The sequence below is a fragment of the Medicago sativa genome, chromosome 8 (assembly GCF_051527215.1).
Source record: "Medicago sativa cultivar Bolivia chromosome 8, Bolivia_mono, whole genome shotgun sequence".
NCBI classification, from domain to species: Eukaryota; Viridiplantae; Streptophyta; class Magnoliopsida; order Fabales; family Fabaceae; genus Medicago; species Medicago sativa.
The window spans coordinates 89,689,395-89,707,444 of NC_140756.1; the positions used below are offsets into that span (position 1 = coordinate 89,689,395).

An 18,050-nucleotide genomic window follows, 5' to 3' on the forward strand; every position below is an offset into this window, starting at 1 on the left:
TCTAATCAATTAAATTAGATGGATTTTACTAAATTTATATGAGACCTACATGATTTGATGGAATCCATTTGAATTTCAACCAATTAGAGAGTGGGTTGGAAAAAATGTGTTATATGTTTTTAACATTCTTCTCTCCATAAATGATGGAATCTAAACCACTTTCTTAAAGATCTAAATTCCATACTTTTTGGACCAATATATTGATGGACACTAAATCATTTTGGAAATTGCTAAACGTCCCGATAATTGACATCCCGAGAGGTTCCCGAATACTATTCACTTGATAAATTCCTAAAACCATGTCCCACCTCCTCCTTTTTTTCCACACATGAAGACTTTTAACTGGCTAATTGTGAATCGGGATAAATTCGGGACATTATTTTTCCCGATAAATAGCACTACTCAATCATTTTTCTATAATCATTCATGTTAAGGCTTTAAAAATGAAAACAATTAATAACTCATGTCCCTTGTATAAATCTATAATTAATCTCTTGGTTACGGTCAACATTTACTTTTTGGATACATCAAGAAAACCCTCCATTTGTCAAAAAAGAAAATGAAAGAAAACCCTCCAATATGATCTCAACATGTTCGTCAAAAAGATTTATGACTCCAACGCTAAAGTGCAAAGGACAATATATTCCAAAACCAAATGTACTCACGCGATGAACACTAACATTATTTCCAACTTTCTTTCATCTCAATCCAGAAATGTGAAAGATTGGAAAAGAATACAAGCAAGACGGGTATATATTTTTTGATCCAAGAGAGAATGCGTATATTGTATCTCCACCATATATTTGGAATTATTTGGAATTATTGGAACCAAGACACAATATATTTTATCTAAACAATTATTTGGAATTATTGTCTCCAATAATTTTTTTTTTTTTATTTTTTTTTTATATATATGTGTGCCCTGAAACCTGTCACATACATACATTCTGAGATGGATTCGGGGGGTGTCCGACAAAATTGAGATAGATAGAGTTGATGTGCCTAGTTTTCAATCTGTCTTCACCTTTTGTTCATTCCAACTCAATCATTCCTATGCTTACACCTCACTATATAATATAAATATGTTATAGGATTTTATTAACATGTCATATACCATCAAGATATAACTGTTAACTAATTGTATTAGTTTCTTTTATTTCTGAATTCAAATATATTTCTCAAGTTTTTTTTAGAAAGATTTAACTATTTTCTTATGAACCTATAGTAATTAATCAGAAGAATTTAGACTATACTCGAGTATGAATTGGACGAGAAAATCTTGTGTGGACCGAGACCAAAAATTTTGGTTTGGTCACACACAAAGAGAGAAGAGAGAAGAGAGAAGAGAGAGAAAATGTAGAAGAGAGAAGAGAAGAGAGAGAAGGAGAAAATCTTGTGTGTGTGACCAAACCAAAATTCTTGGTCTTGGTTCACACAAGTGTTTCTCTGAATTGGACAATGTAAAGCATGTCATGGTTAGCCTTATACTATATGCTCAAAATAAAGAGAAAAAGGAGAATTAAGTCGTTATCATGGATCTGATCAGCTTTCAGCATTTTGATGTGCGCAAGATAGGAGTAATAACTTTTGAGGCAAAAAGCTTTTAAACAACAGATTCAAAATTAGATTATTAAGAATAAAAAGTTGCCACTATTATAGTCAAAAAGCTTCACAGATCACCTTTAGGCTTTAACACCTTTTTTTTGGACCTTGCTTTATTGAGTAATAATAACTAATAAGAATTTGATCTATGTATTTTAATCATTGGATTGAGTATCAAATCAAAAAAAGCTTCCTCATATCTTTATTTTGATGTCCTCAATGCTCAAGCATGCATAAATGTGCAAAACCAATGAATTCCCACTTAAGAGACTTAACAAGGGAATGTAATTTGGTCTCTTAATTAGAGGATTAGTGTTTATTCCACAAATAATGCATGCATTAATGCATAGTCAAATTTTACAAAATAAAAAACAACAATAATAGAGGAGATTAATTGAGAATTTAGAGAACAAAGAATAAGCTCTGACTTGAGGAAGCATATAGGAAGAAGACAAGGGGAGTGAAGCCAATATTGCCTATATAACACATTAGTATAAGTTGCAACAAACAAACAAATTCTTTGAAGTTTGAATTAAAAACGCATGCACTATCAAGCTGACACAAGCTATCTCTTGTTCTCTCTTTCAATATGGCTCTCCTTTTCAAGTTTCTCTATCTCCTAGCAAAGGATTCTCTTTGCCAATTCAAAAATTCCATCACTTCTCTCAAGAGATAGTACTAGATTCTATACTTGCACTTTTTTGCCTTCTCGATCTCATCATCTAGAGAATGAATGCACATTCTTGAGTGCTTAATTTAATTAAATATGCATAATATATACTATCATTATGTCTACCACTTTTAAATTTGCATGGAAATTTTAAGGCAGATGTTAACTTGTGCCCTCAAGGGCACATGTGAAGGAACTTATTATATAATTATACGTATCAAAAGTCGTGCATTCAACTTTTTAAAAGTCAAAATATTATGATTTCCAATGCAAAGTTGCTCTTTTTAAATTCCTTAACATGTGCCCTTAGGGCACAAGTTAACATGACCCAAATTTTAACTATTTGATTAGCTAGAGGATGAGTAATCCTTTTATGTCATTATAATTACTAGTTATTTTGAAGCTTTTTATACCTTTAATAAAAAGACTCCACTTCCACTCTTAGTGTCATTATTGCAGCTGAGTTGGTGGGGATGCATAGGTTGCTTTTATATCAATTTGGTTATGCTTTTTTGGTAGGAATATGTCTCTTTGCTTGAGCTTCTGAATTTCCTCTTTCATAATTCTTTATTCTTATTAGTGCCAACTCTTTATAACACTTTGATAGTGACGATAGTGGAATATTCTAATATTTTTTGTTTACTCTATTCTGATTAAAATACAATCTATCACAATGCAATGTTGTGCAAATTAATTTAAGCGATACTAACTGTGACCGATTCCAAAAGGAGGTGCAAGGCAAGCAGAGGTTAGGTTCACTTTGGTTTAACTTTATTAGAAAAGGAAAAAAAAATACTATTCTGTCATTGAATTGAATCCCTGTATAAAAAATCGGTAAGAGTTTTGCAATATTAAAATTTGATACAACATTAAAACTCTTGAGAAAAAGTTTTGTCGACCATTGTGGTTCTATTCTGATCGAAAAATTAGTCTATGTAGATACACGCGGACGATAACTGGTTTACATCCAAAATTTTCATGTTATTGTATGTAATTTTCAATATATATATGTGTGTGTATGAATTTGTCAAATAGCAGTTATAGTAATAGACGAAAGTAGCACTTACGACTGATTATTGCGAAATTAAATGTGTAAAAAAGTTTTGAAAAAGTTCAAATATGAAAACAAATTTTAACTAAGAAATTGGTTTGAGCTAAGGGTTGAAGGTGGCAGAAGATCCGAGTTCAAAACCCTAATGAAGGATAATAATATTAACATAACAATTAATTTTACTAACATTTGTTTACCAAAAAAATACCATCAATCAGTTTTTATGAACTCTTAGTAGTTGTTAGTTTCTTAGTCAATGAGACTGCCTGGCTTAATTTCGATGAATCTAGAATCAATCAGTTAGTATTCATCTCATTTTTAAGCTCACTCAACCTAGTTGGGATGAGTTATCAGACTTGCAGAACTGGTGATGGTATATAATTCATATCTAAATAGCAAATCAACCAATAAGCCACTCATAAACTGGCACGGTTTGGTCGAACCATAATAACAATCATTAGGAAACCATATTTGCAGGTAACATGGTCAAAGAGTGAATTAAGTTACATTTCCAGAGCATTGATATCAGGTGGATTTAATACATTAAACTCAAATTTGCCCAATTTTTTAAATGGAAGAGCCTGAAAATCTAAAAGTTTCAGAACTGATATCTCATGTTGCACCACGTTTCTGTAAGTGGTCAGTCAATTGATATACAAGAATTTACAAGTGCAAAAAATAATTAAAATTGTAAGTAGAGAGGTTTCAATATCTACATAGGCTTTTACACACCCACATTTATCCTACTACTACAGAAACCAAAAAAATCTTCTAAGTATTCTTTACTGCATTACCCACATAACTTCAGATTGGAGGCCACAGACAAACCAACTGCATGGTGATGGAGCATGACGAGTTGCCCCTCTGCAAGAACAAACCAAAATGGTGGATCACCAGCATGCAAGATCGTGGCAACGGCTGTCACGTAGCACCAATATGTCCTGGATATTTGAGAAAAGGGAAGTCATGCAAGGGTTTGCTTACTACAATCATAGAGAAACAACCCTGAACTACTTGTAATCAATTCGACCTTCTTTTCTCCCATGCAAATGATGAGGAATTTTTTCATCTGGGTCTATACTCTGTCCTTCATGAGAACCTCTAGTAACAATTCTTAAAGGGTGTGCTTCTGTGTTGAACACCCATTCATCAAGAGAGATAACGGAAGGTGGTGAAAACAAGAGATAGAGGTACTTGAGGGTTTCTGCAAGGAAGAAGCTCTGCATCATGTTATCTTTGTCACCTGTATTCACCTGGGTATTCAACAATGGTTTAGTTATGTTCTGTAATGCACAAGTTACAGTTGGAAAACCATAATCTTTATAATGCATAAGAAAATCTTCCTCATAACCAACAAAAAATGAATCTATGAACCCAATCTGTTCTCAATAGAACATACATTACTTAGTCATTTCATGCAACCAATTTCTGCAGGATTTTCCTCTCACCGAGATTATTAGCACATTTTGGCAACACAATTGTATGTGCCAAACAAGTTCGCCACAAATGTGAATAGTTGATAAAAACATGCAGAAATTCCAAGTCTAAGAAAGCAAATCATTTTGGAGAAAAAAGCGAAGGGCTTTAAGAATTTCTTACATCTCTGAGTCCAACATATCCTGTTTCAGTGCGAGAGTTCTTTTCAAATGCTTGGAAAATGTTCCAACCCCATTCTTGGTATGTTTTGTTTCTGGTGAAACGCCAGAGGTAGAACAGTGACTCTATTGTTTCAGGTCTTTGGATATTCCATGAGGTACCAACATTCATATCCTACAATTATATTTACCTTAGCACATAGCATCTAAGGGGATTTAAAGAACTGCGTGAGAATGGAAGATCCAAACCTCATCCTTGCGGAAGTAATAGTTCTCCCCTGCTAATTTAGTTGGCGTTGACTGGTAAAAATTGTAGCAGGTCCATGCAAGCTGCACAATTAGATGCACCATAATTCAGTAGAAGTTTGAGAAAAAAAATAGAGCAAACAAAACCAATAAATTTCAGGCACAAATTAACACTTTTCACTAAAAAAAAAAAAAAAATCCTTAGAAAAAAACTAATAAATAAATGTTCGATTAAATTTAAAACTTCAGATGCTTTGCAGTATGGTGATGGTCACTGGTCAGACAGAGAAGTTACGGTCTGGCTTCAGGATGCAATCTAGTTCTTTATTCTGTTTTGAAATCAGAATTGTGGTTCCAATTTGTAGGGTAAGAGGCAAGAGTAATGCTGGGATTAAATTCAAGCAAAAATTCTGGAGAAAACTTGTGCGCTGGTCTTAATAAAAGGACTGAAAGTGTTTTGAAGTCTAAAACTAAAACATGTGTAGCAAAAACACCCTTGCATTCAATATATGTCCCCAAACAAAACCACAGCAGGCATTAAATATGCAAACAACTTGAGGTGAGTTTCAGCTTGTTTACTAGACAAGCCATCAATCAACTATAAATTATGGATAAAACATTAAGACTGATGTATATGATGATTAATTAATTCAGCAATTGTTGTTCTTAGAATTATATAATCCTCCACCAGACAGCTTAAGTGTTTAGGATAATTGATCCTTTGGTATTATATTTCGTCAACAAAAAAGCAAGGTCACTTGGAAAAAACCAGGAGTTACAATTTACAGCACCTTTCACGACGAATTCCTTGTTCCGAAGGTTTCTTACCTTTACCTCATTCATGTGGAGGCAATTTTTTTCTTTCTGTTTACAAGATGATTATTAAAACCTGAACAGCTTGAACTGCCCGAAGTTTTGTAGACAAATTGAGTGATGACAAATTGAACAAAATACTTCAAAAGTATTACCTCCTCTGCAAGAGCCATACATTTGTCATCTTCTCCAGGACCGTAGCCAGAAGATCCCAAAGCCAGCATTCCAGGAGCAAAACATGCTAGTTCATCCATCTAAAAAAGAGACAAGATCAAAGCATTATTTTCCATAACATATATATACATATAAATTAAATAAGTTTCCTTTCCAAAAATACCTTGTCAATGAGTGAATTTCCAAGTTTCTCGGATATGTACACAAAAGATGACGGTGTTGACTTCTTAATCAAGCTTTGTAGACCTTTCATTGATGTCTCCCACATTTCCCTGAATAAACATTTTATCGCACATTTAAATACACAGGGATCCAGATGTAGGCCTATTTCCAAGTTTAAACTTCCATAGCAAAGCAATGCACAAAAAAAAAGGTGTGCCAGATGATTGTCACATATTTGGACCAAACAAAAAATACATGCTATTGAAATTTGGGCCTAACTTACAAAACCGGCTTGTAAGGTGAGGAGTGCCTCCTCTTTATAAACTCTTATCAAGAGTCCTATCTATCCAATGTGGGACTTGGGTTTTTAACAATACACCCCCTCACGCCCAGCACTATTTGCTTGGTGCGTGTATATAAATGGTGGATGGCCTGACCGATAGGCTCTGATACCATCTTAGAAATAATGGTTGATCCTAACACAAGCTCACAAAATCGGCTTTGTTAGGTTGTGTTAGGCCCAACCACGATTTTTAAGATGGTATCAGAGCATAATAGACAGTGAAGAAATGTTAGTCAAATGTCAGGTGTTTTGTAGAACATGCATTGCAGAGCTCGGAGAATGGAAAAATTAAACAGAGACAACTCTGGGTGTAGGATCTAAGGACGACCATATATACTTTGGCTTCTTTCATAAATCAAAATATGTCCATGGTGCATTAGTGAGAGGCAGAGTCAAGTGTGTAACACAGGATAGCTGGACCGGTAACTTCTTACCATACAGAGACAACAAAATATGTGATTTTCAAAGGACAGTAGGCATTACACGCTCCTTACCTGTAAAACTTTACCGTTTCAGTCTTGTTTCCTTGTACCCAGGCCTTGAGCAGATACTCATAGAAGCTGTACACAGTAATCGACAGCCTTTAAATTACGTGAAGAATGACGTGACTAGAAATTGTCAAGAAGTCTACGGTCTAGCAAAGGTTAAGCAAGCTAGTTGATATTTACTTTCAACATATTGTTGCACTGTTAGTACCATTCAACAGAAAACAACAATTAGTTGAGTTGATTAATTAATTTTGGTATTAGTTGCCCATCTTCTTCATACAAAAATGTGACTGTAACATACATGCATGGAAACTTTCAACATATGCATGCATGGAAACGTCTCTATTCACAGGTGAACGATCACTAAAGTGCATGTCAGCATATTAAAGAACAATATGCACCTTTGCAATCACTAAACATTAACAATTCCAGTTTATTCCATATCCCCCGTAACCATAATGCATGATGGGCAGCTGAATTAGATCATGAATTTTTATCTCAAATTCAGTTTATAATCACATTGTTTTATTCCTCAATGGAGTTTGACAACTCATCTATATCTTCCAAATTCCAAAATGGCTTGTCAATAAGTTATAGAAAATTGATCTTAAAGTTGCAACATAATTTTCTTTGAAGACATAGTTAACCAACTTAACCAAAATGGCCAACAACTGTAAGATAACATCATAAAATGATAATGCTAGAAGATAAGATGTTATCAGCATCATCACCTATCACCCATAGCACCAAATGTAATTGCTCCAGCTGATTTAGTTCCGGTTTGTGGATTAATATATATGGGAAGCAACCCATCCTCAGGAAAACTTTTACGAAGCTCTTTGATGACCTTCTCAGCCTGAAATATCAGAAGGCCAGTACCTCAAAATTTGCATAAGGAATAAACTTCTACTCTCTCTCTCTCTCTCTCTCTCAACCACAGCATTCTTGAAATCAGTACACTTGGGGTGAGCAAAACAAGAACGTGTGGGTTAGTTCACCTCAAAAGAAGAGACTCGCAAAGTTGAAAGCTAATGATTGCCAGAAGTATATAAATATTCTGGAAATTCATCATAAGTGGCTGGAGATTACCTTTTCCTGGTACTTGGGATCTTTGGTTCTTTGAGAGAGAGCGATAAATTCAAGCTGCTCTGAACCAGAATCTGCAAGAATACTGTTCCCCTAGTATCGGATAACAAATTATTAAGAGCATAAAACGCAGAACAATTGAGAAAATATTCTTAGTTTCCTTATAGACTACTCTAGCAATGCATTTCTAACAGTAAATAGATGCAGATAGTTGCAAATAAGGTTCGTTGATTTTTTTTCAATTAAATAAAATCAGATGACATTATGTAAGAAAACATAGAAAGTAGACAGACTACAAACCCAACAGAAATATTGGATGTTAAGTTAATACGATTACTATGATAGGGACTTGAGTATTATAGGGTGCCTAAGCCCCACATCGAGTAGTATGGGATACTTGGTTAAGTGTTTAAGTGGTTTGGTTTTTACCATACATGGGTATTATGGTGTGCCCAAATCTCTCATTGAGAAGTCTGGGATATTTGGTGGACTTGGGTATTATGGAGTTCCCAAGTCCCACATTGAGTAGCACTTGAAAATTCATACTAGCAACCAACATGATCAAACAAAGATTAAACATTATCCAAGTCGCCATGTTTAAGTCCTTGAAAATAGAACACAGTTTGGAAATGATGTTCTGTTATAAAACAGTGCTTTTATATGTACGGAATTAGCTTTCGGAAAGTAACTGAAGAATGTAGTGAGGCCCAGACATACCCGTGTCCACTTAGGGTTATCTGTATTGCCAGAAGCCAAGTTAATTCTGTTATAAGGGATTCCTGAAGGTGTATTCCAAGCAGGCAGCAGCCTATCTGCAAGATCTCTAGCCTTTTCGAGGAAGACTTCATCGCCAGAGAGATCGTAAGCACTAAGAAGCCCACCCAAAACTCTGAATAGTGAATATAACCAAAATAATGGACAGATAAGTGAAAATGGACTACAAACTACAAAGTATAAGCAACATATGCTGAAATTGGCAAAGTTAGAGCAACTATCAGGCAGTTGAGAAAGAACTTCAATAAATATAAGATTGAACCTTCTAATTCAACCTTATGGTTGTCTCGAACACACTAACTTCGAGGTTCTTGTTGAAATACAATGATTTCTCGATCCACCTGCAATACTTATTATATCAGATGCTTTAAGGGTAACCAACCTACAATACAGAAACTGGAACTGTGAAGAAGAATAAGAAGAACTCACTCTCTAGCTCTTTTGAATTGGGTATCAAGGCCCATAATAAATAATGTGTCAAGAGAGTCTACTAAAGTTGCCCCTAGACCGCCAAAACTGTCGACACCAGTCATTGATGGTGGCTGTGAGAGGAACATGTAGATAATTAGTGGCAAGATTGAGATTTTATCAAGAAGAGAATTAAAGAGTCAAAATGTAAATGAATAGAGCAAACTATTTACAAGGGGAAACACTATTTCCTACTCTGAATATTTGCATAAAAGAAAGAAAAAAAAGTAAACACTACATAGACACGTTTTGTTACTGCTTTACATGTTCTAGATAAATCTCAGTCGCAGAGATGATATGCACATATGATCATGTCTTGCAATATAAAGCAAAAGCTGAGTGTTCCCTTGTATGGTAATACATATCTCTTTTCCGGGCTTCAGCTGCAACAAAAGGATTTCTTCAGCCTGATTTAAAGCAATGTTTCAGGCTTGCCAAACATAGCCTGACACAGAACAACCCTACTCGTCTAACACTGCATGGGGTGAGTTTACCCACCCGACAATGGGATAGGGTGGATGGTGCAATTTTATTGCAGGGATGTCGTGAGTTTGGGGTAAATTCACCCAACACAATACCACACCACTTGTTTAAATAAGAGTCACGAGTCTCACGACTTAACTTGGCTAGTAGTAAAGTAATTGTTCATTCGTATTAAGTAATATCTATTCACATAACAATATGAGTCATAATCAGGGTTTTGACATTTTCTTGAGGGACAGGTTGGTGTGGGGAAAGTTCTAGTTGGGAAAAGGTCTATCCCATTGAAAAGCCTACAAATTCACGATTAAAATCAGCGATCAAAACCTTTACTGGTCACAATTGTAACAATAGATGTAAAATTAAAAAAAAAAAACTTTTTACCCCCTAATCAGTTAATCACACATCTTGGCTTTTCAATATTGCCAGATAAAAGAGCAACTGTGCAGATAACTTTAATGCATAATATCAAAATCGAAGTTAATAATGATGTGCAATGCATGACTTAATCAACTTTTTCCTTAGCAATTAGTTACTAACTTTCCCCGTAAAACATAAAATAACTACAATATTGTCCCCAAAGGTGTAGCCCCGTTGTATGGGATGGTGGGACGCTGAAGGAGTAGTAAAAAGAAAGTCTAGCGTTAGATCCCTTGTGCTAACAAATTTGGGTCAGTTTGATAAGACATAAATTTGAGTTTATGGCTTATAGTTTATAGCTTATAAGCTCATATGATTAAAAAAGACTTGTTTTGTAACCGTCATGTTTACACGAGCTTATAGCTTATTTTCATGAGCTTCTAATGGTTTTTGATAAGCTAATTCAAGTAGCTTATAACTTATCATTTTTTATCTCAATTTCACCCCTGCAATCGTAATTGAATTTTTTTTTTAATTAAATGCACATTTTTTATGCCATTTCATATTTATAAGCTACTTCAATCGCTAATTTTACCGAACTCTACAAATTCAATAAGTTGGTTATCCATGATCAGCTATAAGCTAGCTTATAAGTCATCCGCTATAAGCTAACTTATCAGCTATCCGCTATTTTTTAACAAACATAGCCAAATTATATCTCCCCTAGCAAACTAACCGCTATAATCTATCTATAAAAAAAATGAAGATAACTTAAATATCTTAATTCAGAAAAGCAAAGCAAGAAACATACATAATCAAGAAGTAGATAAACAAAATACAAAACAAATGGAAAAGCACCTTAAGTTCATCCTTGCCCCAGGCATATTTTTCATAAGATGTCCATGCATGAAGCATAGCATCTTTAACTTTCTCTCTTCGTTCTAAGCTAATAGGATCATCTTCCTCCTCCTCCTCCTCGTCGTCCGGAACAGAAACACCCTTGTTGATTTTTTCATCAATTTCAATACTTTCTTCTGACCCTTTTATATTTCCTTTTATATCTTCCAGCTGCAATTTCAAATAACACAAATTAACCCACAGAAAAAAAAAAAAGTGAAATTTAATATAAAAAACTGTAATTTACAGCAGATCTTACAGTTTTTTGCAAGCGGGTAACCTCTTGTTTTAATCTGAAAATATCTTGTTGGTGTTCTCTGTTGAGTAATTGACGATCATAGACAAACCATGCAAGAGAGATTAAAAGGAAAATGAGAAATGCAAATCGTTTGGGTCTTTTTGCGTAATAACGAGGTTGAACATAACGCAATGCAGATGAAGATGATGAATAATTTTTCCTCGCCATTCCGAAAATGTATGTTACTACAATACAATGTGGAGGAGTTGGGTTCTTTAATTTCTTCTATAAGAGAAGGGTGTATAATCAATCATACATGGGTGCAAAACGGGGAAAGAAGTAACAAGTGTGAGGTTACATGCGACCTTGTTCTTTAAATTCGGAGTTTCCTCTGTTTCTGTGTTCCACGATTTTGGAAGGAACGAACGAACGAACGATGGAACAAGGTGAAAATTGTGGTTGATAATCACATGTATGGTGAAACTAATGAGCGGTACACAATCCCTTGCAAAGAATACTACTAATTGCATTTTTTTTGTTTTGTTTAATAACCTTCGCATTCTCTTAATAATAATTCGAAGTTCGACTTAAGTTAATTGTAATCTAACTTATCCAACAATCAAATCTGGTTCTGTTAAATATACGTTGGTTGATTTCGATAATAAAATTAGCATCATTTATTAAAAGAATATTTTATACTCCCTCCGTCCAAATTGTATGACGTTTTGGGCATGTGTAATTAATATTGTGTTGAAAAGAGATATTATGAGTTGTTTTACAAAATTGTCCTTCATAAATAATATGGGAAAGATAAATGAAAGAATTGAAAGAAGATAGAGTAATAAATAATTAAGGTTATAATAGGAAAAGTAACATTAATGTTGCATTGGTATTGTAAAGCGACATATTGCATTGGTAATGTTGCATTAAGTAACATTAAGTAACATTAATGTTGCATTAAGTAACATTAATAAAAGAATGACACGTGTTATTAACTTTAAAAAAAAGTGTGATTTTAATTAAGAAAATGGAAACATAAATGGTGGTGGGTGGTTTTTGTCGGTTAAAGAAAGTGGAAAAAGGAGAGAGAAATTCTGATATTAATTTTTTTTATTATTTTAATGAGGTGTTAGATTTTAATTGGTTGGGTGTAAGAATGATGTGTTGGGTAGGAGTTCACATGAGAATTTCTCAAAATTAATATAGTGAAAATGTTTTTTTTTGTAAAAACAAATAACGAAATTTACAAAAATATCCCCTAGCGTACTTGATTAATGAAATGAGTAAATCAAATATTGTTGTGCTGAGAACTCTGAAGGAACCCTAGCGAGCGCAGTCAGCACCGCCATCACACCTTCAGCCACCGTCTACCGTGTCAGGTTTGTTCTCATTACCATGCTTAGGGTTTCAACACAAGTTTAAATTGTTCCATTGTCCAATTCAATTCCTTTATGTAGTTGCTTCTACGATTTTGAGCATTGAGATGGGGACCAAGGCAAAGAAAGCCATGCACAAGAGTTTGAAAAGGATCAATGCTAAACCATCTCACCCTGCTGCTGCTGCTGATTTTTTGGTATGTCTCATTGTTTATAACACACATTTTCTCTCAATTTTCTTCTACTTATTTTTTCATCATTTGTTAATTTGTTGATTTTGTCTCAGCCGTTGGATTGTGGTCCTGGCCGCAAACTTCCTGAACTTAAATCCCTGGAAAATACTTCCCCTGTTCTGTACATTGCTCGCATTCCACACGGGTTCTACGAGATGGAGATGGATGGTAGGTGCTTACAGTTTAAGTTTTTGTGAAGGAATATGTGTTTATCAATTTATTGGTTTTTGCAGCTTATTTTGGACAATTCGGTACCATTAAGAGATTGAGAATTGCCAGGAATAAAAAGACTGGAAAATCAAGACATTTTGGCTTCATAGAATTTGAATCTCCTGAGGTTGCAAAAATTGTTGCTGATACTATGCACAATTATTTGCTTTTCGAACACCTTCTTCAGGTTTTTGTGGTAGCTTCAGAAGATGTTCATCCCAATTTGTAAGTTACTAATTACTTCATTTGTAGGCTTGACTGTTATATTCTCTTTTCTATTTTCTAGTTATTTCTTTGTTTCTTTCTCTTGTGTTAGAGAAGAGAGTTTATTTTGAGAAAATAAGAAATTCTATTGGAGGATCAACAATCCTTGGGTGGGGGGTTTAACTAGAATTATTTGAAAGGAAAGGTAAAATCGGCACAAAAGCTTACCTATCCCTCTAGATATCCGATAAACATCTTTATGATTATGGTTGCATAATTCGATGATACTGTCAAAGTTGCAGAATTAAGTTGCTTACACTATACAAGATGCTTATTTTGTTCCCTTCTCCCAAAATAAATGAGAGATTTTTAAATAGATGAGATGAGATACCATACTCTAATAGTTGGTAGGAAAACTATCATATCTCACAATGTTAAGGAAGGAAATTCTAATAGTTGGTAGGAAAACTATCTTTTAACCAAATACACCACCACATGTCTGAAAAAGACCGAAGCTCTCGATCCTTTTCCCGCCTTGTGTGTAAGATGTAAGAGGACATATCTGGTCAATCAGTTTAGGTTTGTTAGAAATCAGAATGAAGGAAATGCCACTTGAAGCACCTAAAGCCGTCGGCAATCAGTTGTTATGGAAAGAAGGCTCAAGGCCATATAATGATATACTGTACATAATACAATTATAAACCAACATAACATAATTGTAAAACAATGGTAGCATGTAACAGAACTATGTGTTCAAAATGAATTTGAGCTAATGGTGTATTAGAAGTCGTGCCTATGTTTAAAAATTTGTTTCTTTCCTGAATTTCATGAAGAAGAATAAATTAAAATGTAAAGTTTTTCTTTGTAGATGGAGAGGATTCAATTATCGTTACAAGCCTCTGGACTCTCTCCAAATTGAACGGGAACGACATGACAAGGTATTTAGTGTGATGAGGAAGTACATCTTTTGTATTTTGTGTTAGCATGGTGCTCTGTATAAAAAGAAAGCGTATTCATTATTGCTGTCGTTTCAGGAAAGAACATTGGATGAACACAAAAAGTTGGTTGACAGGGTTATGAAACGTGACAAAAAACGTCGGAAAATGATAGAGGCTGCTGGCATTGATTATGAATGTCCCCATATTGTGAGCTTTTTTGCCTTTCTTTTACTGATTAGTTGTTTTCATTGTCCATGTCTCTAATTTTTACCATGTTATGTCTAATTGCTGTTGCAGGTGGGTAACCTCCAGCCTGCCCCAAAGAAGATAAAGTTTGAAGTCTGAGTAGGTAACATATGTTTCCTTTTTAAAAGTTTGGGCATTCACGTTCAGCAAAAAGGGTGGATTCTCTCTGATGGTTATATATTACTTGACCTAGTAATAGGAGATCCATTTTCCTTTGGCATATGTTGTGCTTATGTTTCTGTGGATGTATTTTTGTTGTTCAACTTCCAACAAATTGTTGAATGTCCCGAATTTATTTGGCCTACACATTTAACTGATTAATCTCTTTCTTTTTTTTTCCTAGATGAGGGCTGATGGCCTACCATGTCGCCAGTGGATGTGGCAAGAAACCGTCGTTTTTAGGATTTTAAAAACTAGTAAGGAATTATCCTCTTTGTAGGGGCAAGACCCTCCAATTTTGAGACTCTCAAAACATCATATTATGAAAAATATTTGTAGTAGTGTTATCCATTTCATATTTTCAGTAGTTTTTGTTGCATTTAATCACCTTCATTATGACGAGTTGAAAAATATATTTTTTTGACACAACGAGTTGAAAAATATTGAATTCCCTTTATACTACTATTTGGGAAATTGTAGGTTGCTAGGAAGTACAAAATGATCTGTTTATTGGGACTGGTCTTTATTTTCAACCAAGAATTAAAAAAAAAATTGAGATTAAGCTATAGTCTAGTTGAATTAAAGTGTTTGGTATTGTTTTTAAAATATAATAAAATGATTACATAATTATTTAATTAAAAAAGCATATGAAAAAAGGAAGAAAAAAAATATTGTAAAAGTTATTCGGAGGTTAAAAAGATGGATCTTTGTGTTTGGTACAAAGTTAAAAAATTAATTTTGGGGTATATAGCATTTCTGAGAATAAAATAACTTTCACTTTCCCATACTTTTTTTCTCAAGAAAATGAATGGGAATAAAACATTTTGGGAAGAAAATTCAAGTAACCATCAAATAAATTTCCATATGCCGTGTTTTTACAAATGATCCAGGAATGTTATAAATATGAACTAAACACATTTTTAAAATTGTTAAAGGAGAAGTGTTATTTGAACAACTATTTGGTTGACAATTTATGAGACAACCATAATTTACAAAAAAGATATTCTTATAAATAAAGATTCCTATTCTTATTTCTTGAAAAAGATATTCTTAGAAATAATTTTTTTCATCCATGAAGCAAACACCCAAAGAATCCTCGCCTAATACACAAATGAAACAAGAGACAACAGTTATTCTTATGATTAATTTAACACAACCAAGCTTCAATTGGTTTCGTTCTACCGATTGGAGTTCATATTTTCTTGTTCCATACTCTTTTAATACGATAATTTTCCAAACTCAGATGCATTTCCGTTATTGCGTGCCTATGTTATTTTAAGCTTCTCGCTTCATTTGAACATTTGTTAAAAAGGAGTGTTATGGACACTTTTTTTTTCAACACTTACTCTAACACCTACTATTTTATTAGGTGAAATTCATCCGAGAATCACACTATGAAAATGGATTCCACATGAAGTGGTGAGATCCACATGAATTTCATCCAATGAGAAACTAGGTGTTAGGGAGAATGTTCGAAAAAGAGTGTTCATAACATTTCTCTTGTTAAAAGTTCACTTGATTTGTTTATCTATAAAACTCCATATTTTCAATGTATATTCCTTAAAATTCAAAAATCTACTAATGATAAATAAAGAAAAAAATTCATGATGTTTTTCACCTGTCCATCAATTGGACATTTCTTTTTGGGTTATCATGTTATTGGGGCAGCACTGCAGTGACTTAATGTCACCGTGCCATAGCTGCCCAACCTCATCCATACCATCCATTTTCTGACACATGTGCAGGATGCTTTGTTTGTGTGGACAGGATGCAATGTCACGGTGCCATTAATGGCACCGAAGTATTTTCCGTGTTATTGATATGTAGTTTTCATCGTTATTTTAGCACCGACTAATGCCTGTTGGACAATTTGTGGGAACACACAAAGTAAACTCTTTTCTTTTAATCGAATTTTCTTCGTATTTAAGAGTTGGAGATTGAATGCCTCTTTATTGAGCATTTCTAACATTGAATTACCACTTCATGAACTCGATGCATCATTTCAATTGTCTTATATAATTATATTAAGGGTTTGTTACACATGTGCAATATTGCATATATTAAAACAACTAAATGTGAAAACTTTTTATTGAAAAACAATAATTAATGATTAAAAAGATATAGATTTAATATTAAATGCACAAGTTTCAATACAATTTTACTTTTTTGAAAGAAGAAAAAAAATCGTTTAAACTTCTTAACATCTGTAAATTTGCACATGAAATACAAACTCTTATATTTATATCACCTCATATAACTGTATTAAAGTATTTGATGTTTTCTAAATTATTTTTTAAGAGTATTTAATTTATTGATCGAGAATTTTGTTGGACTGAATTTGACTTAAGTCGATGATTTTTAGCACTCACATAGTCACATGTAACATGTTTTTAGATGTTTGGTCAATATCAGACAATCATGATTTAAGATCAATATTTTTTTATTATAAAATAAAACTTAAAGATCAATATTTTTTTGTATTATAAAATAAAAATTAAACATGTTTTTTTCTCAAACTTTAATTTTTATTTTGATACATTTATGTAAACCTGAATTAAAAAATAATTTTCAAAATAAAAATCATGTTTTGACTCAAGCTACAAATCCTTGTGGTCCATTTATTATAGTTTAATTTTTTAAACAAGTTTTTTACATTATTTCATTTTTTTTGTTATAGCTTTTTTTTTGGTGTTATTTTATTTTATTTTCTTGATAACTTGTTTAAAGGAGATGTTTTTTAGATAATTGGTTAAAAAAAATTGATTTAAAGTATGTAAAAAAGTTGAAAATACAAAATAGGCTAAAATGCACTTTTTGCCCCCTAAGTTTGCAAAAGTTGCAATTTTCGCCCCCTATTAAAAAAAATGGCAAAAGTGACCTCTTATATTTAGTCCCTTTTGCAAAACCCCAATTTTGACCTGGTTAATCCTGCATGGCACGCCACATGATGTTTAGCCCCTTTTGCAAAACCCCAATTTTGACCTGGTTAATCCTGCATGGCACGCCACATGACTTAGAGAACTGACAGCTGTTTATTTTTTGAATAAAAAATAAAGAAAATTCCACATGTATATATTATGAATTAAAAAAATTTAAAAAAATAGAAAAGAATAGAAAGGGGCACGTGAGAAGCTCTCACCATTCTTTCTCTCATCTTTATTCATCAATCTCCTCATTCATCATCTTCTTTACCCAGCAATCCATCAAACCCAACAATTACTTATTCTCTTTTCAGAA

The 18,050-nt window shown here is 33.4% G+C and overlaps 2 protein-coding genes across 4 annotated transcripts; one reads left to right on the top strand and one right to left on the bottom strand.

Moving 5' to 3' along the window:
- Window positions 1-3,742: 3,742 nt before the first annotated feature.
- Window positions 3,743-11,890, bottom strand: LOC146903060 (mannosyl-oligosaccharide 1,2-alpha-mannosidase MNS1-like). 3 transcript variants are annotated; one of them, XM_085739003.1, is made up of 14 exons: window positions 11,469-11,890; window positions 11,171-11,380; window positions 9,434-9,546; window positions 9,280-9,345; window positions 8,948-9,119; window positions 8,234-8,323; window positions 7,876-8,000; window positions 7,151-7,216; window positions 6,315-6,423; window positions 6,133-6,231; window positions 5,168-5,248; window positions 4,923-5,093; window positions 4,354-4,576; window positions 3,743-4,264 (listed from the first exon to the last, which is right to left on the bottom strand). In XM_085739003.1, exons 1-14 carry the CDS (start codon window positions 11,673-11,675, stop codon window positions 4,245-4,247), a joined length of 1,752 nt encoding a protein of 583 aa, XP_085595129.1. In that variant the 5' UTR covers window positions 11,676-11,890; the 3' UTR covers window positions 3,743-4,244. The 3 variants fall into 3 exon arrangements, with proteins under 3 accessions (XP_085595129.1, XP_085595130.1, XP_085595128.1); XM_085739004.1 differs by lacking the exon at window positions 7,151-7,216; XM_085739002.1 differs by having other exon boundaries at window positions 3,986-4,576.
- Window positions 11,891-12,747: 857 nt separating this feature from the next.
- LOC146903061 (putative RNA-binding protein C1827.05c) lies at window positions 12,748-15,180 on the top strand. Its single transcript, XM_085739005.1, has 8 exons — window positions 12,748-12,826; window positions 12,905-13,020; window positions 13,110-13,224; window positions 13,290-13,491; window positions 14,339-14,408; window positions 14,505-14,615; window positions 14,706-14,757; window positions 14,998-15,180. The coding sequence occupies exons 2-7, from the start codon at window positions 12,931-12,933 to the stop codon at window positions 14,751-14,753; spliced, it is 636 nt and encodes a 211-aa protein (XP_085595131.1). The 5' UTR covers window positions 12,748-12,826; window positions 12,905-12,930; the 3' UTR covers window positions 14,754-14,757; window positions 14,998-15,180.
- The last annotated feature ends 2,870 nt before the right edge of the window (window positions 15,181-18,050 follow it).